Here is a 27,038-nt window from a genome sequence, read left to right as displayed (position 1 = left end):
GGACTAAGAGAAAGATGTCAATGGCTTCAGTTTCTTCCATATAAACCTTGATCTTGGATTGCCAACATTGAGTTAAATATTCCCAGGCATTTTTATGGCTATAAGTAAAAGCAATGATGTGCATATAATATTATATTTGTAATTTTGTGAATAGTTAGCAAAGAATATTGGGGTGATAATTTGAAGAAAGTTCAAAACATAAGAAGCTTAAGGTGTTAAAACTCAAGAGTGATTTTTTTTGTTTTAATTAAAAATTATTTTGATTAAAACATAAAATATTGGGGAGGACAAGAAATTCCTTTGATAAAAGAGTAATTTGAGAAAAAGCATTAAAATAAAAGAGCCTAACAATTATTGTGCGAGCTAAATAAAAATATGTCTAAAGGGTTTTTTTTTTTTTTTGGGGAATTGAAAATAAGCGTAGTTTCGGAGATTCTCGAATAGGTTTGACTTCTCGAATTACTACTGAATCCATGAGCAAGCAAGAGATAACTTGGTGAATTGAAACATCTTAGTAGTCAAAGGAAAAGAAAGCAAAAACGATTTCTGTAGTAGCAGCGAACGAAATAGAAACAGCTTAAACCGTAAAAACGAGATTGTGAGAGAACAATAAAAGTGTCGTGCTGCTAGGCGAAGCGGTGGAGTGCTGCACCTAGCACACCCTAAATGATGAGAGTCCAGTAATTCAAAATATCACTAGTTTATATTTGAACAATATATATATATATATAAAAAGAAGATATCTTAGTTCAAAAAAGGATTAAAAAAAAAATTCTATTTAAAATAAAATCGGATTGCGAATTAAAAATGAAGAAAATTAGAAAAAAAAAAATTATGAATCAAAAAAATGAAAAAATTGTTCATATTGTTCGTGCCTTTACGACAATAAAATTTGCGCGCAAGCGGATTCGAGTCAAGAAAACAAAAAGGAAAAAATAAATTATACAGATTTTTTTTATTTAAAAAAAGAGTATAATTACAATTGAATTTTATTTTTAATCACTATATTTTATGTATAGAAATATATAAACAAAAATATATATATAATTTAAAGAAAACTATATGTAATTTAAAGAACACTTTGCCATGCCATAACATTCACCATCTTTCACCACCTTTTAAGGAGAGTGTTAGAAACTGTATATCATGTGTAATTAGGGTAAAACTAAGATAAAAGAATATAATAATAAATATTGTTAAATTTTCTTTTCTTATAAAAAAATTATATATACATATATATATATATCTAAGTTCATGTTGTTCAATAAAATACATAACATTCCATTCTTCCTTAATAATCAATAGCTCAAAAATCCCAGACACCCTTCAAAACAAACAAACTGCAAACAAAAGGCATGAAGAACTGAACCAAAATAAAAATGTTTTATACATTACTAAAAACATGTATTTGTAAATGATCAAGGCCACATGTCACATAAATATATAGACTGAAATAAAAATATGACAAGACAAATTCTCCTTTAGTATTGTACAGTATAACAATATAAAATTTCAAGAAACAATTGAAAAGCATGAAAAGGAACAAGTATGAATTGATTTTATTAGCACCGAGGTTCTCTTGTGGGATTGCCGATGATCGTTGACTTTGTCATCTCCGGAACATGATCTGATTTCACAATCGAAATCTACGAGTGCTTTCTTTTCTTTTTTCAGGGAAGAATTCATTTACCTTGAAGAAGAATCTCCTGAACTCAAATTCAATATCCTCTCTGCAAGCAGTAAATCATCAGGAGTGGTTACCTGCGAGTGCACCGAGAATTTCTCATTTGTTCCAAAGTTCTAACTCGATAACAATTACTTGTTTTTCCACATAGAAAACAAGAACAAGTGTACAACGAAAAAAAACTAAAAGAGCATAGCGATTCGGTTTGCAATTTCATCAACATAAGTAGTAGCTTTAAAAGTAACGAGCGCCAATACCTTGATGTTGGTGTAAGATCCTTCAGTGATATACACAGGATGTTTAAGGTGCTCCACTATGGAAACATCATCAGTAACTTCAAGACCTTCCCTATAGACAACAATAACTCCTCAAAAGTTGGCACAAGATAACATTTGACACAGGACTTATATCACATTGACATATTGTGAGTCGATTATAGCTTAATGTGAGATACGAATCTTGAAGATCTTTGATACTAAATAAATTAATTGCCAAGGAACTTGTAATGTACAATCCAGGAGGATTAAAGGAAGGGAGAGGATAACTCCCACATAATAAACAATATGCAGGTACAATGGACTTCCACTCAAGAACATATATACTCATGCTGAGGTAGATAAGTTCAAATTAGCATCGACAGCATTCGTAACCATTATAATGAGTGCCATCAGCAGTTTGAACAGAAATATGTATACATGAAGTACCTATTCACAAGCTCAAAACCTTTTTTAAGCAACTCAGGCTTAATCACCTGTAAAAAAAAATCAGCTGGATGTTACCCGAACAGAAGTTCTTAGCAGAATCAATAAATGAACAGCGTAACGTTAATCTCTTTCAATTACTAACCTGTGGAGTCTGCATTTCCCAAAGAGTCTTCCGGTCCAGAGTTTTCACTACAAAAGATTCACTGTTTGCCTGCAATGAATTAGGGAAGGGGTTTCACAAAAAATAAGGTTAACTGAGAAATATATTACACAATCCAAACTTCATTAGGTGATGGAAATGTTGATGTAATAAGTGAGCAGAAGGGCTTGAAATTCTTCATTTTAAATTCAATTAAGTTCTGATTGAAGCTACGACATGCCATTACATCTATAAATAAGGAATAATTCTTCTGTATATTATTCTAAAAAATAAATAGTTCCAATAAAATGTGATAAATGCACATTTAACAGGTGAAGTGGCGGAGTTACAACCAGATTGTTAAGCTGCAAATGACTGTTTTAAGCCCCATATATTGAGCCATTTGACAAAGTCTACCAGAGGAAGAAGAATTAAGGGATGGGCTGTTAACTGCTAAATGTTCGATTAGTCATGTCATGTTCTCTTTTATTATATTACTATATGGCATGGCTATATATTCTGTTAGTGACAGATAAGGTAGGAAGTTCAGATAGGTAGTTTGTAATGTTTGAATTTCTCTTGCTTGGTTTTCTTAATGGATAGCCAGTTTCCGATCTTCAGATAACAGTTACTTTCTAGTCTATGTATAAAACCAACTCCAACTATGCAAGGAATATAGAAGTTAAGCAGAAAAATAATTTCAGAATAGTTTTCTGAGTCCTTTCAATTTCAAGCCCTAGGAGATATTTGAGTTCTCTCTTAATAAGCTTATACCAATTGATTCCACAACAAGTTTCTATTATTGCAGGACAAGTTAGAGCTATTTTGCTTCTTATTGATTCTAGGGTAAGAACATACACATCATAGCCAAGATTTTTTAGACATCAGATATAAGAAGTTTCACACGACTAAAAAATTGAGAAACTCTAACAGTGTTTTATTGAAAAACCGAGATCCGCCTCAAAAGGGAATTTATAAAGATATTTATAATATTTCATAAGTTTTCTTTTGCTTAATAGAATTAGACTACTAATACTAATCAGATTAGGAAATAATAATAATAGTACAAATTGGAAAATTAAATACCGAAAACAATGAGACTCCAAAATTACTAAAACTATAATAGTACAATCCTAAATAGTAGAATAATTTTATATTTAATAGAATTATAATTGCTAGTCTATTTAGGCAATTTAAAAAACCATTTTACATCACCTATGATACGGACCATAACCATGACAAGGCAAAGATGCAAAAGTTCATCAATGGAATGTTGTCACTGCAAGTTAGTGTCCAAGATTCAAGCTCATTGCTTATCCTTTAAGCAGAAAGATGCTCCAAGAGTACAGGTTCTCTAAGTAAGAATGTCACAGCATCTGATCATTACTGCATGCCCATATAGAAGTAGACTTCCATTGCCAGGGTCATGTTGACAGATTACAGTTAGCTACCTTGAAAGTGCTGCTGAAAATACTACTTATAGTGCTTTCAATCTTAAAGAGAAAAAGAATAGACAGAAGAACGAGGTAAAGTCCAAATAGCATAAAGACCTACAGGCTACAATTACCAATAATAATATGGAGATTAAGTTTTGCAGAGACAGACATTAGCTATGTTGGTACTTTTATTACTCAAAAAAAGCCCACAAGTACTAGCCATAAATCAGCAAATACCTCTTTGATTGTAGCTTTGACTGGGACACCAAGCACAGCTGCCCCAATAAGCCAGCCATCTTTTAGGACCTAACAGCAAGTAGTTGATACACCATGTTACCTTCTTGCTTCCAAATCAAATATAAATGGGCTGAAGTAGTGAAAACTACTTAGAGAAATAGAAAAGACAAGAAGAGGAAAAGACTTGAGGATAAAGCTTATCACATAGAACACGATTAGCATCTGCAACCTAATAAATCAGTTGATGATAGGTTCAGAGACCTGTTCGTATGAATTTTTATGTAAATTTAGCAAGCACTCAAAAAAAAACTGATTTGCAGAGTTTATTAGAATATGCCAACTACATGACTTTGTCACAAAAGCTGAAGTGTTGATTGACAATATAGAGATCTTTTGAGAAATGTTCTGTTTTGTTCATCTGAAAGGTTACAGTATGTGAACAAGCGCCATACGAAAGCAGACAATACATAGAAACATGAGTTTTTTTTTCTTTTTTCTGAAGAAGAAGATAAAAACACGTGTAAAAAAATAATTTGAATGTGCATATGAGTACAAGAGATAGCTGCAACAATATCCACAAAATACAATCAAACTACCATGTAGTACCGTATAGGACGAGCAAAAGTGTCAAAAATCAAGAGAGAAGGGACAAATTGATTAAAATGCCATTGAATTTGATAATATTTAAATAGTGCTTTTAAATGAATGGCCCACTGAAGATCATCGGCACAAACATATCCAAAAATTAGTATGCACCATAAACAAATAACTGGTAAACACTGGTGGAAACCCCAAGAGTTCTCTTATTCTAATCCTTAATTCATAATTCAATTCAAAATAAACATTTCCAGTATCCACGAGGCTTGCTTTGTTCAATTCATAAAGCAACCTCAACCATGCACAAGATGTGTGTATACAAAGGGATTTACTGTCCGAACCTTTTCTACATCTCCAGATAACACCAAAGGCCTTGCAGAATCATGAATGCAAACAAGCTCAGAGTTCGAATCGACTTCCTGTAGAAGAAAGGAAAAATATAATTCTAACAGAAGAATGCTATTATCAGCAGTAGAACACAACTGACAGTATTTCACACCAAATATTTGTGGCATGGCATTCCACAATGTATAACTCAAAAGTACCATACTTTGATAAAAAAAAATTACTCTGAAAATGCAAAATACAACTAGAAAAGAAAGAAAATTATTCTGATAAATTAGATTAAGAAACCAATTTCATGAATACATAAAAAACACATGGAGATAGGCTCAATGCCTCTTCCTAAGTGTATATCCAAACAAATCTTCCTGTGCTTCTTTGCCAAGTGTCTATACTGATGGCATTGCAAAATCCTGGTAAATTAATAAAAATTTTCTGTGCTCCTTCCTGCCCATTGATTTAAGCTAACTGTTTCTCTTGAAATATAACAGCTACAGAACAGATGGAGAACATCGTGAATGAGAATGACTAACATGACTTGGATAGTACAACCTGATAAATTCCCCACTAAAAAATGTGCCACAAGAAATCTGATCAGTGATGCAAAAAAAGAACAAATCAAGGCTTGCTTAATTTAGAACACTCAGCATGCACCTGAAGTCCACTGTACACAGAATCTTGTCTCTCCTTCCCAGGCAGAGCGAATTTGAGATCCACATTGATCTTCTCCTTGGTGTCTGGGAAAAAGCTAATCAATAAGTTTAAATATTTTCTGTAGAACTAGAAACAAGAAGCTCAAAAGCAGCCAACACATAAATTCAAGTATGAAATGGAAACCAACTATACAGAGCACGTGCACTCGAACATGCGTGTACGAACAGACACGCAACACCCAACTCCAAGCACAAGTATGCACATGCATTCATGAACCATCAATGCACAAATAAACACATATGAGCTTGCATACACGGGAAGAAGAAGCTGGAGAAGAGAAAGGAAGAGAGAACAGAGAGAAGTTAGAGATATCAAACCTTCAAACACATCTTTGTAGGATGGATCACAAACAACAACAATTTCCTTCACTTCAACCATGCGTGAGAAGGTGTAAAGACTGCCAAAAAGGAACACATATAACTATTTATGCAAAAAAAAAAAGTAAAAGGAGACGAGCAGAATGAACTGAAACAGCCAAATTCAACTGTAGACAGATCCAAACACTGCTTGAATTGAGAAACCTACAGTTAACTCTTACCTAGAATATCTTGGAACCAAGAAAATTAATATATAAGACAACTCAATTTGTGAATCACCTTTGGCATATTACAGTAACAAATAATTATTTTATATTTGGTCTTCCTAACCAGACAATCTCTTATCTTATTTCACAAAGAATTTTGCATAGTGTTTCTAACCACAAGGACTGAGCAGCTACCAGGTTAGTAACAGATTGCATGTGGCCTGCCAAGCAGGCCTCTTGATGCCCAACAAATGCATATGCTGGTGCTCATGCAAGGAATCTTCTTAAACACATGAATTCTTCAGCATCAAGTAAGTAATAAGTTGGTTCCCACAGTCTGATAGCATGTTTAATAGTCTTATCATCTTACATTGGACATGTTCTATAAAGGTGGGTCTCTTTGCCATGAAGTGGAGTGACGTGGAACTACTGCCTGTATCAGAGGCACTGAAACATAGATCACACATGGGTTGGTTTTGCAATGGGAAGAATCAACCACAAATCCATCAATCGATAAGGGTGCAAAACCAAGGAAGCATGGGTGCATAACTACATATGATATCAACCAAGCACCAAGCATATAGTAGATTGGTCATGACCACATGAAAGCTGGTACAGTAATTGTACATTGAACATGCCCAATCAAGGCAGAATCACGAGTGAATAGCAGGTTTTGAGAAAGTAATAACTAATTATACTATAGTCAATTAACAAACTAAACTTCGTGAACTATGCAGTTGTTTCTAGACGATTTTCATGAGAGTGCATACTATTGATAGAAATACAAAAGCCCTTATATGGTTGTAAACATAATTTGGCCAGTTTATGAAAATACATTATGTGATGAAACTGGGTATTTCATATGACTTGCAGCTTGTTTACCTATACAAGGCAATTGGTTGGCCTAGAAGTGGTAGGTACTGCTTTGGCATGCTCGCCTATTGCACAAAATAACAAAACCATCATATGGAATATGAAAATGGGAAACCATAGGAAAAAAGAAATGGAAACTTATGCACATAAAAGAAAAGGGAATGTATGTGCATGCATCTATATTTGCTTATAACATCAAAATACAAACACAAACATACAAGACCACCAAACATTTAGGAAAAAGAAAATTTAGTTGCAAGTACCTATCACTTGAAACCAACAGTGAGTCAATTTGTTGTCAAATATCTTTAAGTGCATACAATATCTACTGTAGGATGGCTTATTAAAGTCCAGAGAAGACTTAAACCTATCTCCTACATTCTCTAAGAAGTCTAAGAATGTTTAATCTGCTGAGATTAATAACAACCTCATGCTTTAAGGACATCCAGCTATTATCCCTTGGAATTTTGCAGGAGCAGAACAAATAAAGCAAAAAAAAATAAAAAGAAGATAACAAAATGAAAGACCCTCAACCACTCTCCACTTTCAACCAATAAAAATAAGGAAAAAGGTTCAAATACGAAAACTTTATTCTCCAGCAGAGAAATGACGTGTGTGAACAAGATCACCCTTGAGGACTGGAATTATTGCAATGAATTTCACATAGTATTTTGGAAGCATATTTAAAAGCTACTATGGCTTACATTCACAAAAAAGAAAAGCTACTATGGCTAATTCCCATAAACCCAGAATGCGAACGCATAAATTCCGCGACCAATCATCCAAAAAGCTAAAACTGATAAAATCTAGTCCAATCCATTTTCAATCACAACCCTCACAAATATTTTTCCAAATGAAAAATTTTTAAGTTTCTCTGTCTAAAAAAATTAAGTTTAGCTCAATAACTCCAATCCAATCCACAGAAAGTATGCAATTTATTGGTTTATACTATATTCCATCAAGAATGCGCCATAATTTCAAACCTCAAAGGGTAAAAAAAGAAGACTTACACCCATTCTCTTGCCCGTTCCTCCAGCCAGAAGAATGACTGAAACGCTTTTCTCTTTCACAATTACTGAGCTCTGTAAAACGAATAACATGAAATCAAGAGAGAGAGAGAGAAAAAGTAATTAAAATAATTCAAACCCAGAAAAGAAAAGACAAAAAAAAAAAAGCAAATCCAGTTCTTTTCATTAACAGAATAAGCTGCTGAAAGGAGTGAACAAAAGCAAACCCACATAAAGTAGAGTGAAGTTCAATCTGACATACATTATCAACTTTAGTAGAGCAATGAATCTTATATACAGGACTTTTGTGCTTTCTCCTCCAATAAACTTTATGATCTGAAACAACACCCAAAAATCATTTTCTTTTTAAAAAACAATCCCAGATAATCGACGGGCAAAAGCCAAAACAAACATGAAAAGAAGTAAATGCTCAAACTTGCCGGGTACTGTTAAGTTGGAGTGAGAGAGTAACGACAAAAATTGAGGGGGAATTTGGCGATTACTCAAAAAGGGTAAGTTAGAATTTGCAGAAGAACTTGAAAGGGATGAAGTAAAGAGTTGGGCGGGTTGCAGAAGCATCGCCATTTCTGTTTTCCCTCTCTGTCGAATCAAGAGATGAAAGGAAGAGAGTTGGGGGGGGAAAAAGAAAAGGAAAACAAAAACAAAAACAAGAACAAACAGACTCAGTTTAAGATCAAAATCATATTCTCCTGGTTAGATTCCTGTTATTTCAATGTTGTCCATTTATGCACCTAACTGCCAAATCTGCAAGAAAAATTTATCTTCACCAGATAATTTGAAAAAAAAATGGTTATATATATATATATATATTTCCATTGTCTTATATTTTTATTCCATTCATAAATTATAATTATTTAATAAATAAAATTAATCATAATTTAATATATTTAATATTTAATTAAATTCATTTTTTTATTTTTAATTTCATAAATATATTCACTCACAAAAACTTTTAAAATTATATATTATATATATGTCTATTTAACAAAATAATAATAATTAAATAACTAGTCCGTTTTAATCAAATTCGATTTTTGAAAATATAAAATAGATCGAGTTGCTCGAGTCCATTAGGTTATAAGTTTTTTTCCCATCCATACTCCAACTCCTTCAAATCCTCGAGATAAAAACCAAACATGTTCCTCATTTTTCTTTCTTCTCGCTTGATGGAATAACCAATGATTACTTGATTCGAGAACAATATACATATATATATATATATATATAAATTAAAGCAAATTCATTCCACTTTTCATGGTAGCATCGAGCCAACTTGTGTGAGCCAAATGTTTTAGGCACTTGAAGTTGAGAGAAGTACACTCGATTAAGTTTAATACTTCAAATGATGAACGATACTTACAAACTTCTTTTTTTAGAAAGAACACTACACGGTAAACATTGATCTTTAAACTCATAAAAAACACTACGAAACAATTTTTGGTGGCCAAAGGCTTTCACCGACAAATTGTACGTGGTTATTTTGAAGTCTTTAGCTTCACAAATTGTGAAGCCAATCACAATTTAGCTTCTCTTATACATTGTTTTAACTTACAAATAAGTATTGCGATAACTCAATATGTTTTTTTTACAGATTTCTAAATGATGAGTTTTATATGCAAAAACCTCATTCTCTGTAGATGTTTTCTTTCTCGTGTGTAAAAACTCAGTAAATCTATTTATGGCTTTAAACAACCTCATCGTTCTCAGTATCGAAAGTTATAGTCTTTTCTACAATAATGTGGCTTTTGCACTTCTAAAATCAATCCCTTGTTATTTTTTTTTTTTATCAAAGTAAGTTCGGACTAATTTACTTTATGGTAATATTTTATGACTTTGTCATTCACAGTATATTAGCTTGCTTGTATAAACAATTTTATATCTACGTCATCCTCTAATTATTTTATTAAGTATTTTGAAGATTTTCATTTTTTTCTTAGTTTAAAAGTGCGAAATAATTCTCAGTTATTGTTTCTTAGTCAGCATTATTTTATTGTTGATATTCTTAACAAATATACTATGTTATCCTATACATAAACTAAATGTTTTAAGGTAGATGATAAACTATACGGTAATATTTTGAGTCCACTCTAGTATTATTACTTAGAAGGCTAGACGTTGCATTAACAGTAAAAACTCTCCTAATCAATGCAGACTCCATCTATCACATACTAGTTAGTGCTTAAAGATATGCTGGGCTAGTATAGTTCATTACTTTATTAACCATTTCAAATCAAGAGAATCATGATACAGAACCCGATTCACAAGAGGGTTGCGAGTAGAATGCCAATTTTATTTATTTTTTGGTTATTTTTTTAATTTCTCGTATTTCTTTCAAAAGAATTATTTCTGTAGTCCTACTTGGTATTTTAAATTATTGTGTAAAGAATGTAAACCTTAATTATTTATTTCGCTTTCGCACTAAATTTATAATTTATTTTCTTCAGAATTTTCGGAATCGTTACAAAAACTCTCCTAATTTATACAGACTCCATCTATCACATATTAGTTAGTACTTAAAGATATGCTTCGTATCTTAAAAGTACTCAACATAATTATCTTCAATTACGAGCTTCTTATCTTACTACATTAATAGGTTATTTTGATAAAAATACACATACATAAATATACATAAAACACTATTATAGGTCGAATGCCTAAAGAGATAAAGTAAGTAAAGCATCTCTCCCACATACTTTATACACGTAACTTTAAATCATCAAACAACAATTTCCATCGTTATTAAATACTAATCCGATAAAACTCTATTAAACTATTAAAAGTCTAAATCCTTACAAAGAATATATCAATCAAATTTTCATACCTTTAAACAATTTAAAGCTATACATTATTGTGATAAACACTCAATGACGCATAATTCTTTATCATCAACTTTTTTTTAAAAAAAAAAAGTACGTATGTATCAAATTGGATGGACCAACACCGTCCAATTTTATTATATTCTCTTATTTAATTAAAACTTTATACTAATTTACTTATTATAATACAATTATGTTAGTAGGGAATTCACTTTATGTGGTCATGAGAACTTGGGCTACTCCCAAATCATTTCCAACTTTGGACTATATGAGATCCCAAAATATTGATTGGCCATTAATTTTATAATATGCTCATGTAAATATAAACCTACATTGACTTTCCCAAAGACAAGTTGTATATTCAAATTAGAAATAATTTGTGCTTACTTTAAAAAATTTAAAATAATTAAGACCCAAAAAATATATTTATTTGTTATTGTATGTATGTCTTTTATTATTAAAATAATTTAAAAAAAAAAACATGTATGCTATTATTATATGTGGTCCCAATTGTACTAATTGTGTAATTAAAAATTATATTAGAATAAAAATTGTTTAATCAAATTAATAATAATAAGAAACATGTGTTGTAATTGTATTAATTGTTTAAACATATAACATTTGAATTATTTTGTTACTAAATTAAATTAAATTAAAGTATATAAAATCAAGTGATTGTGGAACACATTCAATATATATATATATATTGAGATTATTAGTTTTCTTAATTTTTATTTTTCATTTTTCTTATTTATTGTTAGTTTTTTTTTTTCTTATTTTTACTTGTAAATATTAAAAAAAAAATTGCAAGCATCTTTTCCAATTTTTTTGGGTGTTTGTCTTATTTATGGAAGCATACAATGTTATGGATTGAAATTTACTTTGTTATAATATTATTTTTGTATAGAATATGATTATAATATATATATTGTAACAGCTCTGGAAATTTAAAAGAAAATATATATAAAAAATTTGAGTGCGGAAGCGAAATAAAAAATTCTGGTTAATATTATTTACACAATAATTAAAACGTACTAATAATACCAAAGAATAAGTCAACTAAAAGAAATACTAGAAATGAAAGACTATAAAGAAAACTATAAGATATCTAGGCATCTACTCGCCGTCTTCTTGCGGAATGAGCTCGGGAACCAAGTGCTTCTTATTTGAAATGGTTAAGTAAGGAATGAGGTATACTAACCCAGTAAGGACGTCACACTATATCACTGTCACAGAAGTAAAGGTTGGTAGAAAAATAAAAACAACAAATGAAGCACAATTTTTAAACAATTTTATTTATCAATAATCAAACCATTTACCGTCCACTTACCTCGGTGAGATTTATAAAAACGACCCGTAGAAATAATAACATCATAGATATCATGAATTCATACATACTCTGTAACATAGCACATGTCATACTTTTATATTTCAATCATCAAATAGCAATTACCCGCTTTTATCAGCTTAGTAATATCCATGAGGATCTATAGGGGTCCCCGCTACACGTGAACTATTCTCTTAACAAACTTAATTTTCAGGGCTGTCCTTATACTCTATCCGGTATGGACGCCAAATAATAAACCTCTATACCCCATCCGGTATGAGGGTGAAGCGGGTCGTCCCCATACCCCATATGGTATGAGCGCCAAAATATTTAAAATCTCCATACCCTATTCGGTATGAGACAACGTTTCCGGTAGGGTTTTCTATGGACCCAGTCCATCCACCATTTCCCAGGATATCTAATGAGACTGTCATCTTATCCAATTATCAATTCAATTCCATTCTCATTTGTCCTTAGTCTCTGTTACTCATTCAAACATGAATACATAAACAAGTAACGTGCATCCAACAAGGAAAACATATCCTAAATTCACAAAATCAAGCAGTATTGAAGTAAACAGTGATTCATGCATTCAAAACTATAGAATGAATAAACTAGATACAATAATATATTTAAAACTGTAAAATAAATCAAACAGAAACTAACAGAGAAATATGTCCGATTCGGGGTCCATTAGCAACCTTAATTAATTATACATATCTATTAATTGCAAAAATACAATATTTCTATTTATTCGAACTTTAATTCTACGATAGGAAATATGGTGAGGGGTCCTTACCTGATTCGAAATCGGAAACTGAATTTTCACTGCACCTACGGGCAGTCCCTAAATTTCTTAAATTTTTTTCGAGAACCAAAACACTCTTACGGTATCTACACACGTCCCAAATAACTCAAAAATCAGACCTACGGCCTACTTGGCCAATTTTGAAATTCTGGCACGGCAGCTCCGCTGCCCGCGGCGGCGATCCGCCTCGGGTTGGCTGTTTTTGGCCGTTTCCGGCCGAATTCAGCCAAACTTGCACCAATTCCTACGAGAAAATATACGTAAGGCCCTCGGTGGGTCGAAAAAATACAGAAAATCGAAACTTACTGGCAGCGGGGCTCTCCGGTGCGGCGGCTCCTGCGGCTCACGTTGCAGTTGGGTGTTTTACTTCGGTCAACCTGTAAAGGAGGAAACAGTGATCACAATGGTGGAAAAATTACGTTGAACGGGAACTGGAAATGGCCTCATCGGAGGTAAAAACTGAGACAAGCCGCTGCGGCGCCACTGGGCTTCGATGACGTTTTTCGGCCAATTAGCTTGTGTTTTGGCTCCGATTTAGCCATAGGTGGGTTTAGAATCGCATTCTGAGCCAAGGAGAGAATTTTTACCTCGTTTGGCGGCGGTTGGCTCCCCAGTGGCTGAGCTGTTTTCTCCGGCTAGGGGCTCTGGCGGCTAGGGTTAGGGTTTGGGTGAGGATTAGATTATTTATAACATTTCACTTTTAATTTGAGCCGTCCATCGCAATTTAATCTAGGTTGTCCGATCGCGATTAAATAGAAAATAAATCTGGACCGTTCATCGCGATGCAATCTGGGCCGTCGTGCGCGTGCAATCTGGGCCGTCCGTGCGTGCTTTTTATCTGGGTTGTCCTAGCGCGCGAGAATGGATCTCAGTCGTTTGATCGCGCGCACGCGGATCACCCACGTGGCTCCTTTCTGCCTGGCCTCCCACGTCAGCGTCTCTGCCACGCGGCGCGTCTTGGTTGGCCGGGGCTGCTGACCGGGCAGCTGATGTGGCACAATTTTTTTAAATTATATTTTGACCCTCGATTTTCAAATTTTTTTTCAAAAATACTCCAAGAACCTAAATTTTCACTCATTTTTTCTAAAATTATTTTTAATTAAATCTCTAAATAATTTTTACCCATTTTTATTGTTTTTTTATTATTATTTTTATTAAAATAAATTAAATCTTATTAATATTTAATTATATTTATTTAAAATTAATTAAAAATAATACAATAAAATAATAATAATAATATTTTTGGGTGTTACATATATATATTTATATTAGTTTAGATTTGAAAGGGACTTCATCCAAATTGCTAAAAATAGAGAAGAAGTAGTTGAGTCAATGCAATTATGCAAGTGTCACGGGTTTCGACAATATTTATACTTTGATAATTTTACAGGAATTTGATAGGAATTATAAGTTAAAAAATTTTAGAAAGTAATAATTTTTTTTTTCCTGATGAAAAAAATAATATATTTCATTTTTAATTCGTTATGATTATTTTAATTAAAAAAATTTAATTATTATTAAATATTTTTTTATCTATTAATATAATATATTCGTTTAAATTTATTAATCTCATCAGTGCTCGAAGTGTTGATAAATAGATATAATTATCTTATATTAAGTGTTGATAAATAAGTGTCAATATAAGGTTGTCGGAGTAATTAAAGAAAATAACGATTCAAATGATTATCGATACGAAGTAAACAATTATTGCTCGATCTTATAATGAAGTTAAGTACTATGTACTTTATCTCGTACCGATAATAAAAACTATTAAGTAATACAAATAATAATAACATATGTTAATAAATTAAAAAAAAAATATGATATTTATTTTTTGATTTTTTAATATTGAATTCTAAATAAAAATATTATATCTCTAAATTATATTTTATATTAATTTTTTTTATTATTATTTTGGTAAAAAAATCTATATTTTAGAATAATTTTATAAAAGTTTAAATATTCAATTATAATAAAAAATTAAGATTATGATTGAATTAAAAATTTATCTCATATTTTATTAAATACAAAATTTTTACTAATAATAAAAATAATATAATAATTTAATAATTAAAATATTTATATTATATTTAAAATTTACAATAATAAATATTATTAAATATATAATCTTTTAAAACTTCTACCTAATCTTTTTATTTTATTTTTTATAAATATTTATAAAAGATAATAAAAATTATATAAAATAATTATTACATACAGGTATTACGTGGCGAATATACACAGGTACATTGTACTGCTCACGCCGGAGATGTATATAAATACCGAGAGCGAAGAAACCTCGGAGAGGAGTAGGCAAATAAAAACCTCTACACTCTTTGAGGAGCTAAACGACGAACCAGAGGGAACCGCCAAGCTACAAAAATTCATATCTCGTAATTCATCACAACATCACTCACAATTTCCATTTCTGTTTTGAATTTTCACAGCTTTTACACACTCCGACAATGGCGTTTCACTCCGTTGATGACTTCCTGAAGGAGTGCCGGCAGTCCGGTGATGCCGCCTACGCTGCTTTTAGATCCGTACTTGAACGCCTCGAGGATCCGAATACCCGAACTCGTGCGCGGATCTTCCTCTCTGAGCTCTACAATCGAGTCGGCTCCTCCGATCAGTGTCTTCAGACTTATCATTTCCGGATCCAGGACATCTACTTGGATCAATACGAAGGTATGTATACCTTATTATCCTGTATGTACGTATACGCTTTTGTACGCATTCGGTTTCTTCCGTGAAGGTCAAATGTAATAAGGTGTTCAACGGTGTATTATGTTTGTGTTACATATGTATATATTGTTGTATTTTGATTTCATTTCTGCTTCGGTAGCGTGTACATATGTGTCCTATATTTAAATGTTTTTGTGTAGTTGAGAGGACGCAGGAAATTTGTAAATTCAGTTCAACTGAGCTACATATGACTGGTATCTGGCTTGTCTGGTGTAATAGTTCTTTTGCCTAAATCTTTCGAGTATTTCATTGGCCGTTGACTTACGAAATGATCGTATTCCACTTTTTTGTTGAGTTTCTCTACGGTTTTTCTCAGCAACCAAACAGGTTCCTGGAGTCTTGATGCCTTTCCTTTTCCTGCGGTGCATTTCCCAATAAAACGAAAACCGAAGCTTCTTTATCGAATAGTATTTATTCTTATTTTTTGAAATGATTTACTCATTTTGTCGTTTTCTCAACTAGGCTGCTAGCAGGAAACACTCCCGTCACTTCGTTGTTCTTTTATCCTTTCTGGATTGTCACTTTAATTCCGATTTCCAAGACCATCTTCTTGCTGATAAAGATAAAGTTTAGTTTTTGATCTCATAAAATTCCTCGGCACTCGTTTTTTTTTTGACAATTTTTTTAAAATCCTCATTATCCACTGTTGATGTGAATTTTATTCGTATTTGTTATGAACTCACAACTCCGATGCTCTGCATCCCAAGCTTCTTGCAAGATGAAAGGATAAAATATTTTTTCTTGAATTATATGCGAGAAGTTTTAGTTATCAATTTTATCCTTGAAGTTCAAAATTTGTTAGTGCATATTTGGTTGGTTTAACCTTATATACCATGTTTTATAAAATACTGAACTGTGATCTGATAAAATACTATGTTGGAGGCATGGTTGTTGTTAACTGTTTAATCATCTTGAATAAAAAGCCCTTCGGTTTCTTTTTTTCCACACAAGGGCTTTTTGATTAAAGAGGATCGAACAGTAAACAAGAAAACAATGAATATGGAAATAGCAACTCAAATAGATATGAGAAGAAGTTTTAAGCCTACGTGATCATAAATGATTGATTGGTTTAATGTATAACACAATATGATGTTGAACCAAACAAATGTTTTATATTTTATCCAATCATTTGGATGACTCGGAGAATGTGATCAGAGAGAAAGTCATAATAAGGATTGAAGGGGGTCAAGGAAGGAAGAAAGTTCACTTCCATTATGCTGCCAACCTTGTGGACAGACCATTTCAGTTACTAGTTGTTATCTACTTATAGGGCAGTCTAAATATGAACACAATTCAAGCTTGACTTAAATTTACCAAGGATATGTAAGTTCTGTGTACCATTTCCAGTTGTTAACATTGTATCTCACCTCATTCATGTTATTGGTTTTCAATTTATATTAGAAAATATTAGTTGAATACGGCAGGTTCATCTGTTCGTCTACTTTAACAACTCCTTTTCCATGTTCAGGTTATCAGGGCAGGAAGAAACTGACAATGATGGTGATCCCCAGTATTTTTATCCCTGAAGATTGGTCATTCACTTTTTATGAAGGATTAAACAGACATCCAGACTCTATATTCAAGGACAGAACAGTTGCAGAGCTTGGCTGTGGAAATGGATGGATATCCATTGCCATTGCTGAGAAGTGGTTGCCTTTGAAGGTTTGTTTTAATCATTTACCATCCCAAATGGCAGAAGCTGAGGATGGTTCTTTTATTCCTTGATGCCACTGATTTAATTTAAATGTTCCATTTTCATAATTAGCAGCAATTTAACAGCAATTGTGCATGAATGTGGTATTTCGTGCACACCCTTCTCTACTTATGAAACCAAAGGACATGCTAACTCATTGATAGTTGTCCTTGTATGCATGCATATATGATGTAAACAATTGAACTTACTTTGGTCCTTTGCCCTTAATTATTATGGAGGGATGCTGTTGATTTGGAAATGCCATAAATAAAGCATAAATAATATATTGCAGGTGTATGGCCTCGATATTAATCCTAGAGCAGTAAAGGTCTCTTGGATAAACCTATACTTAAATGCTCTGGATGAGAGGGGTCAACCCATCTATGATGAAGAGAAGAAAACTTTACTGGACAGAGTGGAGTTCCATGAGTCTGATCTTCTGGCTTATTTTAAGGATAATGGCATTCAGCTTGAACGAATTGTTGGATGCATACCTCAGGTAGGATTAGGAAGAGACTAATTGCCTATCTATCTAGTGGCATTTAAGATGGTGAACATTACCGTGATGATCAAATTGACATATAACTTTTTGCCTTTGTACTGCTACTGCAGATTCTTAATCCAAATCCAGATGCTATGTCTAAGATGATCACGGAAAATGCAAGTGAAGAATTTCTACATTCTTTGAGTAACTATTGTGCACTTCAGGTAGGAAAAGATCCTTAGTAACTTAATCCCAATGGTTTTTTCAAATTGGTTTTCTTCTATCTAAAAATCTTGAAATATGTTTCAAATTGGTATTTAATTTGGATAAAAATGTGGATGCTGCAGATATTAGGAAACTTTTCTCTGATCACATTATCCAAGTCATCCATATGATTAAATAATCAGCACTTGTGTATCTAATCATGTTTTACTTTTATTTTGTAATGTCATTTTCACACAGGGTTTTGTTGAAGACCAGTTTGGCTTAGGTCTCATTGCCAGGGCAGTGGAGGAAGGAATATCTGTAATCAAACCTCTTGGTATCATGATTTTCAATATGGGAGGTCGTCCTGGGCAAGCTGTTTGTGAACGCCTGTTTGAACGTCGTGGTGTTCGTGTCACCAAGCTTTGGCAGACTAAAATTCTTCAAGTAAGTAAATCAAATATTCTCTTTAAAATGTTTCTCCATTGGAAAATAGCTCCTCTTAAAATGTGTTGTCACAGGCAGCTGATACAGATATTTCAGCCTTGGTTGAAATTGAGAAGAACAGTCCACACCGTTTTGAATTTTTTATGGGACTTTCCGGAGACCAGCCTATTTGTGCTCGAACAGCATGGGCATATGGAAAATCTGGTGGTCGTATCTCTCATGCTTTGTCAGTTTACAGTTGTCAACTTCGTCAACCAGCTCAGGTCTGTTCATCAATTTTAGGCTTGAATTTCCAGAAGGCTATCTCTCTTTTGTCCTTGATTTGAAGTGAATTAGGTGGATTATGATTTGCATAACTTCACAGGTGAAGATAATTTTTGAGTTTCTTAAAAGTGGCTTTCAAGAGATCAGCAGTTCCTTAGATTTATCTTTTGAGGATGATTCTGTTGCGGATGAGAAGATCCCATTCCTAGCTTATCTTGCCAGTGTTTTGAAGGAGAATTCGTATTTCTCATTTGAGCCACCAGCTGGAAGCCAAAGATTTCGTAATCTTGTTGCTGGCTTTATGAAAACATACCACCGTATTCCCCTCTCTTCCAATGTAAGAAAAGTTTGCTACTTCATGTGTGACCTAGTTATGCTGTTCAAAATGTTTGCTTTCAAGGTTTTCTGTTAACTCCTATTTCAGGAATTTTTTTCGTTATATCTTAGATCATCGGTTCTTCCTCCCTAAGGAGTATTCATTGAGTAATCTGGCCTTAGAACAACTGTTCGGGCTTCACATTAAAGACTTTTTATCTTTAGAACGAAGAGTTCTATAGAAGACATCAGCACTGAAAACATTGAGAACTCCATATCATATGGATTGCTTTTGATAAATGGTTTTAAGAAGTAGGATTCAGAGTGAATCAGACATAGAATTCCTAAATAAGAACAGGAATTCTATGTATAGCTAATCTAAAATTTCTATAATAGCGTGGATAAGATTAGAACTTTCCAAGCATTAGGTTTTTATTTATAGTTTAAATTCTTTTAAGTTGCATGTTTTATATAAGAATTTTGTAATTAGAGTCAGATTAGGATTCTATGTTTAAATATTATAAATATCTTTGAAATTTCACTTTTGAAGCAAGATACAAGCCAGTAAAGTACTCGTTTTGAGTTTTCTCAATAACTATTGAGATTGGAATATCTCTCTTCAAAATGATTCTGAAGTTTGTTGTCTTCTTATAAACTGATTCAGTTGTTTGTTCTCATGGAACTAACTGAACTTTGGAGGTATTATGTAATTTTTTAATATACAAACTATAGTTGTTTTTCTCAACTGACTTTTCTTTTTTTTCCCAATTCCTGCAAGAATATTGTTGTCTTTCCATCAAGATCTGTGGCGATTGAGAGTGCTCTGCGGTTATTCTCCCCTCGTCTTGCTGTTGTTGATGAGCACCTGACACGACATCTACCCAGGAAATGGTTAACAAACTTAGCACTTGAGGTATGTTATATTTCTAAAATATTCTAGTAAAGGTAAGAGTTTATTATCCATGAGGACTCCAATAGAATGTAAATTACAGTCATGAGATTGCTATGCTTTTTTGTCTTTCAAAGGTGGTCGTTAGTTAACAGTGGTGGTAAGAGTTCTTATGCTGAAACTTTAGGTGAAAGTTTCCTCAAACAAAAATTTATTTTATCTTAACTGGGTGAATCTGACAGGCCCTTAGTTGGAAAAACTGTTCATAACATGCAGGCAAACAAAATCCTGCTATTAATGTTCTTCAACCTTATCATCAAGAGTAGACTTTTTGCTGTGGTGTTAGGGTTATTAATTGACCTGACAATATGAAACTAGAAACCCAAACATTCCCAGTTAATTCCTCGATGAATATTTGCTATTAACTACAAGGCACTAGACTTGTTGTAGATTGATGAGTTGAAACAGCCAAATCCAACGATCTCTTACTGGTCACTACAAAATTCTGTCTATTGTCCGTATTAGAAACTTACAGCTTATTTGGCTAAACTCCTATTAGTTTCTTGACCTTGGTTACTTGATATGTTGGATTGGATCATTATTTTTTATATTTAATTTACAACATAATAAATTTTGTTGTTATTTTCAATTTCATGGTAGATTCATACTTGGCTAAAGAACAAAAAATCCACCTAGCTTAGTTATGTAGTTAGAATATTATTCTATTTCAAGCTTTGTCTCCTTCCTTTGTATTTATATCAACGGAATTAATTTGAATTAAATTTGGTTTTAATGCTTTCTTTTCTATTCTCTTGACCTCTTTTCACCCAATGATGCTTGTAAGGAATGACATCCTACTTTTCTTTTCTGGTGAACTGGGTATTCACAGTGTAAGTTTTTAGTTTCTGTGCCTTATTGTCTGTTAAAGGTCATGGATGACCAAGTTCGACGTTTTTCATTCCTCAGCTATTCTCCCTGTTCAGTTTATTTAGTTTATATCTTTATGGAGATAAAGAAGTACACAACATTGTGACAATAAATTTAAGAAACGCTTACAGAAGTCACCTTCTTTGCAAAGTGGTTTGACCTTTTGTTAACAATCATACTATTACTATATTATTAAGAATGTTGGTAGACAAATTTAGCTGTGTCATATATGCATGCGAGTCTGTGTCATGTGCTGAACCGTCTACCCATATAGATCTGTCATATTGCTAGTTGTTTTCTGTTTGCTAGTTCGATGTATTGCTTAATGTCTCTGTTTATGATACAACCTCAATTTTAGATAATATTTTATGTTTTTGATTTTAGTGCATATTTTGTAGTCAGATAGTCTATCATTTGTCAAATGATGTCTCCCTATTGTGGCAGTGCAATGCTCAGCCTTTTTATCTTCAAAGTTTGTCCAGAAGATCTAAATGATTATGGCCCTTTTATTTAATTTTTTTGGGCTTTACTGAATATGGACTCGTTTTATTTCTTATAGCATTTATATGAGTTCTTATCTGAATTTTGAAAAGACATCATTACTTTACATGCTTAATTTCCTTCTGGTTGATTGCTTAACTCCTTTTGAGAGGCATTTGGTCGATATCTGTTGTCTGAGTTACCATAAGAACAAATAGCCTTTGCCTTGAGAAGATCAATACAGTAACATCATGTCTATTAGTGTTGAAGTAGCAGAATGTTTTTTTTAAGAACTTTACTCCAGCTGCTATATATGTAACACTAATATTTGTTACTAAAATTGTAGAGAACTGCTACTGTTGATTCATCTGAAGATGAATTAACTGTCATTGAAGCACCACACCAGTCTGATTTGATGATAGAGCTCATAAAGAAACTGAAGCCACAGGTTGTGGTTACTGGGATGGCTCACTTTGAGGCTGTAACGAGCTCAGCTTTTGTGCACCTGTTAGATATTACAAGAGACGTTGGATGTCGTCTTTTTTTAGACATATCTGATCACTTTGAATTATCCAGCCTTCCTGGTTCCAACGGGGTCCTAAAATATCTGGCAGGAAATCCTCTACCCTCACATGCAGCAATAGTTTGTGGCCTGGTGAAAAATCAGGTAGATGCATGTATATCAGCCAGAATATTATCAGAATGGGCTTTTCATTCCATGCAGTAAATCAAAGAGTTATTGTTTTCTGTGCTGGAAAATAGAGGATTTAACATTGATTTTGGTTTTCTTTTTTCCTTTAAAATTTTTGTTTTATCACACTCTTGTTTATTTGTTTTATTTGAATCTTGCTAGTAACAGAGAACTCTTTACAGGTTTATTCAGATTTAGAAGTCGCCTTTGTCATTACAGAAGAGGAGGCAATTTTTAAGGCCTTGTCCAAGACCGTGGAAGTATTACAAGGGAATACTGCTCCAATAAGTCAAAATTATTATGGATGTATTTTCCATGAACTGCTAGCATTTCAGCTTGCTGATCGACATCCAGCTGCCGAGGTTTGTCAGTCCTTTTATTTGTTCTATAGCATTTGTAGAGTTATATTGAACTTGCAAAATTCTAATTTGTATACTGTGCTAAAAGGATGAAACATGCATCTCATCATGCACAAGCAAACAATAGCCATATTTGTTCTGGTTGTTTCTGTGGGCTTGCAATGTAGAGAATAGAGAAAAAAGTTGTTATGGTAAACCATACATTTCTTTAGTGGGTTTTGGAATCCACATTTTCTTTTCGTGTTTATCCCAGATATTGGCTAATTTTGAAGTCACATTGCCTGCTAATTACATTTTACAGTTCAGAAATTGTCATTTAATTGTTTCTTTAAGCATATAACATTTTTGAGTGGCTATGAAGTTATCGTAATCCTTTTTATGTTATTCATGATTAGAACTTCACTTATTGAACCAACTTTTGTTGAATGCTATTTAGAGGGAAAGTGAAAAGGCCAAGTCAGGAGAGATGATTGGGTTTTCTAATTCAGCCATTTCTCTACTGGACAATGCTGAGTTGTCAATTAGTGATGCTGAGAACAGTTTGTTGATTCACATGGATGTGGATCAAAGCTTCCTACCCATACCTTCTCCTGTGAAAGCTGCTATTTTTGAAAGTTTTGCGAGACAGAACATGGCTGAGTCCGAAATCGATGTCGCCCCTAGTATCAAACAATTTATTAAGAGCAATTATGGTTTCCCAACTGATAGCACCACAGAACTTGTGTATGCAGATGGCCCACAGGCCTTGTTTAATAAGCTCGTTCTTTGCTGCATTCAAGAAGGTGGAACATTATGTTTCCCATCTGGCTCAAATGGGATTTATGTTTCTGCTGCAAAATTCTTAAAAGCAAATGTTTTTAGTATCCCTACTGATTGCAGCGATAACTTCAAGCTAACAGACAAGATGCTTACCAAAGTACTTAAGACTGTGAAGAAGCCATGGGTGTACATTTCTGGTCCCACAATTGTCCCAACTGGTTTGCTTTACAGCAACAAAGAGATGGAAGATATATTAAGTACTTGCACGAAGTTTGGGGCAAGAGTTGTTATTGATACTTCATTCTCAGGATTGGAATTCAACTCCAATGGCTGGGGTGGCTGGAACTTGGAAAGCACATTATCAAAGCTAAACCCACCTCTTTCTGTGTCTCTACTTGGAGGGATGTCTCTGAATTTGCTTAACGGAGCACTAAAATTTGGGTTTCTGGCTTTAAACCAGCAAATTTTGGTTGACGCATTTCATAGCTTTCCTGGATTAAGCAAACCACATAGCACTAGTAAATATGCTGTAAAAAAGTTGCTCAATCTGAGAGAGCAAAGACCAGGAGAACTTTTGGATGTGATTGCAGAACAAGTAAGAAATTTGGAGGACAGATCTAAGCGCTTGAAGGAGGTATATCCTTTTCTTTTATTGCTTAAAATCCTTTCATTTTATCAAGATTTCTCCGTAAACAGCATGGCTAAATTTTGTATGCGTACTGTAGGATCTAATTCAGACTAAATTTGTTCTGTGATATTATTGTGTCCAGAAAATTGCTTAACTACCAATCGTATCTGTAGTAGACCTATTCTTAAAGGATTTACTGCAACCATGAGAGAATTTTGCCTGAGCTTATCCAACATTTCAGAAAAAGAGATTAGTCAAGGAGTGAAGAAATTGCTTGTTTGGACTCTAGATCTTGAGAGAATTTATTTTCTTGAGAAAAGGGGCTAGTAAGAAAGCTAACACAATTATTATAGCAATTTGGTCCTCAAATGATTATATCTATTACCTTAGCTATCATTAGTAAGGATTTGAAACCCTTCACTAAAATGAAGACTAGAATATATCTTTAATGGCTAAAGGTAGTAAAGATTTGAAACCATTCACTAAAATGAAGATTAGAAAATATTTTAATGGCTAAAGTATAATCAACTTGAATATGGCTTAAGGTAAAATCAATGAACTTGTATATTAACATTTTTAGGTAGAACCAACTTCCTAAGCAGCCCCTACCTTTTAATGTCTAAGGTAGAACTATTCCTTATACTTGTACATTAACTAATTATAGACCGATGTCTTAACAATTGTACATTTAACTAATTTTGCTAAGTCTTTACAGCTATTCTTTTAATAGAAAGTCACACAACTCCGTAATTGAGAAGAAGATGAAAAGCTCTAAAAGATTAGATTTACAATATGCTCACAAATACTCAATATTTTTCAACTATTGTTCTTCTTTCTTGATTCTCTTGTGTCTCTATTTGTCTTCCTCGAGGCTAAATAGGTGAAGAGATAACATCATAGATGGAATGTTGAAGAACATTTCTCCAAAATATTACAACTCCAATTATCACTAGGTTCTGTCAAATAAATTAGCTCCATGCATCTTACAAACTCCAGTAATTGCAACGACAACCAATAGAATAATTAACTTAACTTATGACCTAATTAAGAGTCCAGAAAATTTGGCTACCAGATGAAGAATTAAACTGGCAAGAATTTGAATAAAATCTTAATGAAGAATTTTAATTAATTAGAGATTTATTTTTTTATGGCAAATAATTCATCTCATGCCTAATTTATCAAGATTAACAAAAACATTTAGTTAAAACACATACACTTAGACAATTTGGAACTGCGAACCTTGGAAGAAGTGGGCATGCAAAAAGACAGATAAGCCGAGGGAATAATATGGCCACTATTCTGTGGATAAATAGCAGAGATGGAATAGATCTGAGAAATATTAGACAGTGATCGGTTTTGTGCGATTACAGTGTGTGTTTGTATGTATCTCTATCTGTTTGGAGAGTGGAATCAATGAATTGCATACTCTAAGACCTTTATTTTCTTGTGGTAAATGTGAACAACAGACACTCGAGAACTGTGGGTGGGACGTCATTCAACCCTGTGCTGGTGTTTCAATGGTAGCAAAACCGACTGCCTACCTTAACAAAACTGTAAAGCTTGGAAATGCACTTAAAGACGGAATCAAGCTTGATGACTCAAATATCAGGGAAGTCTTTGTCAACCAAACTGGATTGTGTCTCAACAGTGGCTCATGGACTGGAATTCCGGGTTATTGTCGCTTCACATTCGCGCTGGAAGACAACGACTTTGAGCAGGCACTAGAACGCATAGTTAAATTTAGGAGTGTCATCAGCAACTGAAAGTGCAACATTCTCATGTTTTGCCTTCGCACGCACTATTGTTTTCGCGACTTAGCTGTTGCGAATAAGCAAGCATACGAATTGCTCCTTACAAACTATTCATGGAGGTTTGCTGTTGCTTCCAGCGATAGACATACGGTGCTTTTCAACTTGAACTGCGATAAACAACATTCTCACTGTTTTGTCACAATGAAATTTGTGTTCTCTGCTTCTTTGATAGAATAATACATGTCTCACCCTACTTAGCTGATGGTAATTTGTGGCCGCCATACCAGTACGTATTGATTTGCAGACTGCCATCTTGTCTCTCCAACAGAAGCTTTGTTCTGGTCTCTTCTGCCAATTACTGTCAGTTCTGAATTTGTGATCATCTGATTAAAAATGTTTTCCTTTGTAGCAAAAGTTACAAGCTGATGCCAAACGCACTTTCAGTTTAATTAACTTATAATCAATTATTATGCATAAAAAGTACATAAAAAATATAATTATTGTAAAATAAAATAGTTTAATTAATTTATAATAAATTATTATGCATAAATATGATAACGGCTATATGTTATAACAAAATTACAGAAATTACTGACAAGGGGATGGCGCCACCGTCTGGATTCTAAAAATGCAATGTCGATAGGACAATTTTTTGCTCTGGTAGAGTGCTGGTTGCTTTCTTCGGAAAACTACGAGGATGTAGGTTCTCTTATCTCGCAGAACTACTGAATTGTCGGATTATATTAAAAGATACCGTTTCGCATCATTCAGGTTCAGACATTGTAAAAGTTGATGCGCTACAAATTCAGAAGGTCTTGACGACAGAAAATGAAGATGGTTCTGAATTTGGGTTTATTGTCGAAAATTATTAAGACACTATCAGCTCTTCGCTCAAAAGTTTCAGTGAAATGGGTTCGAGATGTTGTAATAAAGTGGCTATTGTATCGCAACAGCATCACGAAATTATTTGGATTTTTACATTTGGGAGAATCTTCTTTTCAATATTAACGTAATCATTTCAACAACAAATATTTTTTGGTTTTAACACTACGACATAGACGAAATAGGAAAGAACCATATATAATTATTTTAAATTTAAAACGGATCAGTCGTCCTGATCTACGAATCTATTTTAACTATCAACAAATTCTGAGAATTTTAGGTGGGACGGGAA

At 33.2% G+C, this 27,038-nt stretch overlaps 2 protein-coding genes across 5 annotated transcripts; one reads left to right on the top strand and one right to left on the bottom strand.

Moving 5' to 3' along the window:
- Positions 1 to 1,364: 1,364 nt before the first annotated feature.
- LOC110807402 (2-C-methyl-D-erythritol 4-phosphate cytidylyltransferase, chloroplastic) lies at positions 1,365 to 9,048 on the bottom strand. 3 transcript variants are annotated; one of them, XM_088211423.1, is made up of 12 exons: positions 8,697 to 9,048; positions 8,519 to 8,592; positions 8,260 to 8,331; positions 7,259 to 7,314; positions 6,171 to 6,250; positions 5,794 to 5,876; positions 5,139 to 5,216; positions 4,201 to 4,269; positions 2,531 to 2,599; positions 2,389 to 2,435; positions 1,942 to 2,032; positions 1,365 to 1,730 (listed from the first exon to the last, which is right to left on the bottom strand). In XM_088211423.1, the coding sequence occupies exons 1-12, from the start codon at positions 8,839 to 8,841 to the stop codon at positions 1,719 to 1,721; spliced, it is 876 nt and encodes a 291-aa protein (XP_088067549.1). In that variant the 5' UTR covers positions 8,842 to 9,048; the 3' UTR covers positions 1,365 to 1,718. The 3 variants fall into 3 exon arrangements, with proteins under 3 accessions (XP_088067549.1, XP_088067548.1, XP_088067550.1); XM_088211422.1 differs by having other exon boundaries at positions 1,365 to 1,761; positions 8,697 to 9,046; XM_088211424.1 differs by lacking the exons at positions 8,260 to 8,331; positions 8,519 to 8,592; positions 8,697 to 9,048 and adding an exon at positions 7,513 to 7,688 and having other exon boundaries at positions 1,365 to 1,761.
- A 6,467-nt stretch (positions 9,049 to 15,515) lies between these two features.
- On the top strand, positions 15,516 to 26,278 carry MMT (methionine S-methyltransferase). Of its 2 annotated transcripts, none has more exons than XM_022032495.2 (12): positions 15,516 to 15,916; positions 17,442 to 17,635; positions 17,959 to 18,165; positions 18,279 to 18,374; positions 18,613 to 18,801; positions 18,876 to 19,064; positions 19,166 to 19,402; positions 20,159 to 20,293; positions 22,023 to 22,343; positions 22,550 to 22,729; positions 23,163 to 24,119; positions 25,580 to 26,278. In XM_022032495.2, the coding sequence occupies exons 1-12, from the start codon at positions 15,694 to 15,696 to the stop codon at positions 25,874 to 25,876; spliced, it is 3,225 nt and encodes a 1,074-aa protein (XP_021888187.2). In that variant the 5' UTR covers positions 15,516 to 15,693; the 3' UTR covers positions 25,877 to 26,278. The 2 variants fall into 2 exon arrangements, with proteins under 2 accessions (XP_021888187.2, XP_088067094.1); XM_088210968.1 differs by lacking the exon at positions 15,516 to 15,916 and adding an exon at positions 16,951 to 17,296.
- The last annotated feature ends 760 nt before the right edge of the window (positions 26,279 to 27,038 follow it).

Source organism: Carica papaya, chromosome 9, assembly GCF_054855325.1.
Source record: "Carica papaya isolate Zhongbai chromosome 9, ASM5485532v1, whole genome shotgun sequence".
NCBI classification, from domain to species: Eukaryota; Viridiplantae; Streptophyta; class Magnoliopsida; order Brassicales; family Caricaceae; genus Carica; species Carica papaya.
This window is presented reverse-complemented; position numbering and strand designations above follow the sequence as displayed.

What these genes read in the sequence shown, in the direction of transcription:
- LOC110807402 (XM_088211422.1), bottom strand. Translation starts at nt 8,841, where the DNA reads ATGGCGATGCTTCTGCAACCCGCCCAACTCTTTACTTCATCCCTTTCA. An exon ending in CTCCAACTTAACAGTACCCG is followed by an intron (nt 8,593 to 8,696) that starts GCAAGTTTGAGC and finishes GTGTTGTTTCAG; the next exon opens with ATCATAAAGTTTATTGGAGG. An exon ending in TATCTGGAGATGTAGAAAAG is followed by an intron (nt 4,270 to 5,138) that starts GTTCGGACAGTA and finishes ACTTGCTGTTAG; the next exon opens with GTCCTAAAAGATGGCTGGCT.
- MMT (XM_022032495.2), top strand. Translation starts at nt 15,694, where the DNA reads ATGGCGTTTCACTCCGTTGATGACTTCCTGAAGGAGTGCCGGCAGTCC. An exon ending in AACTTCGTCAACCAGCTCAG is followed by an intron (nt 19,065 to 19,165) that starts GTCTGTTCATCA and finishes ATAACTTCACAG; the next exon opens with GTGAAGATAATTTTTGAGTT. An exon ending in TAACAAACTTAGCACTTGAG is followed by an intron (nt 20,294 to 22,022) that starts GTATGTTATATT and finishes CTAAAATTGTAG; the next exon opens with AGAACTGCTACTGTTGATTC.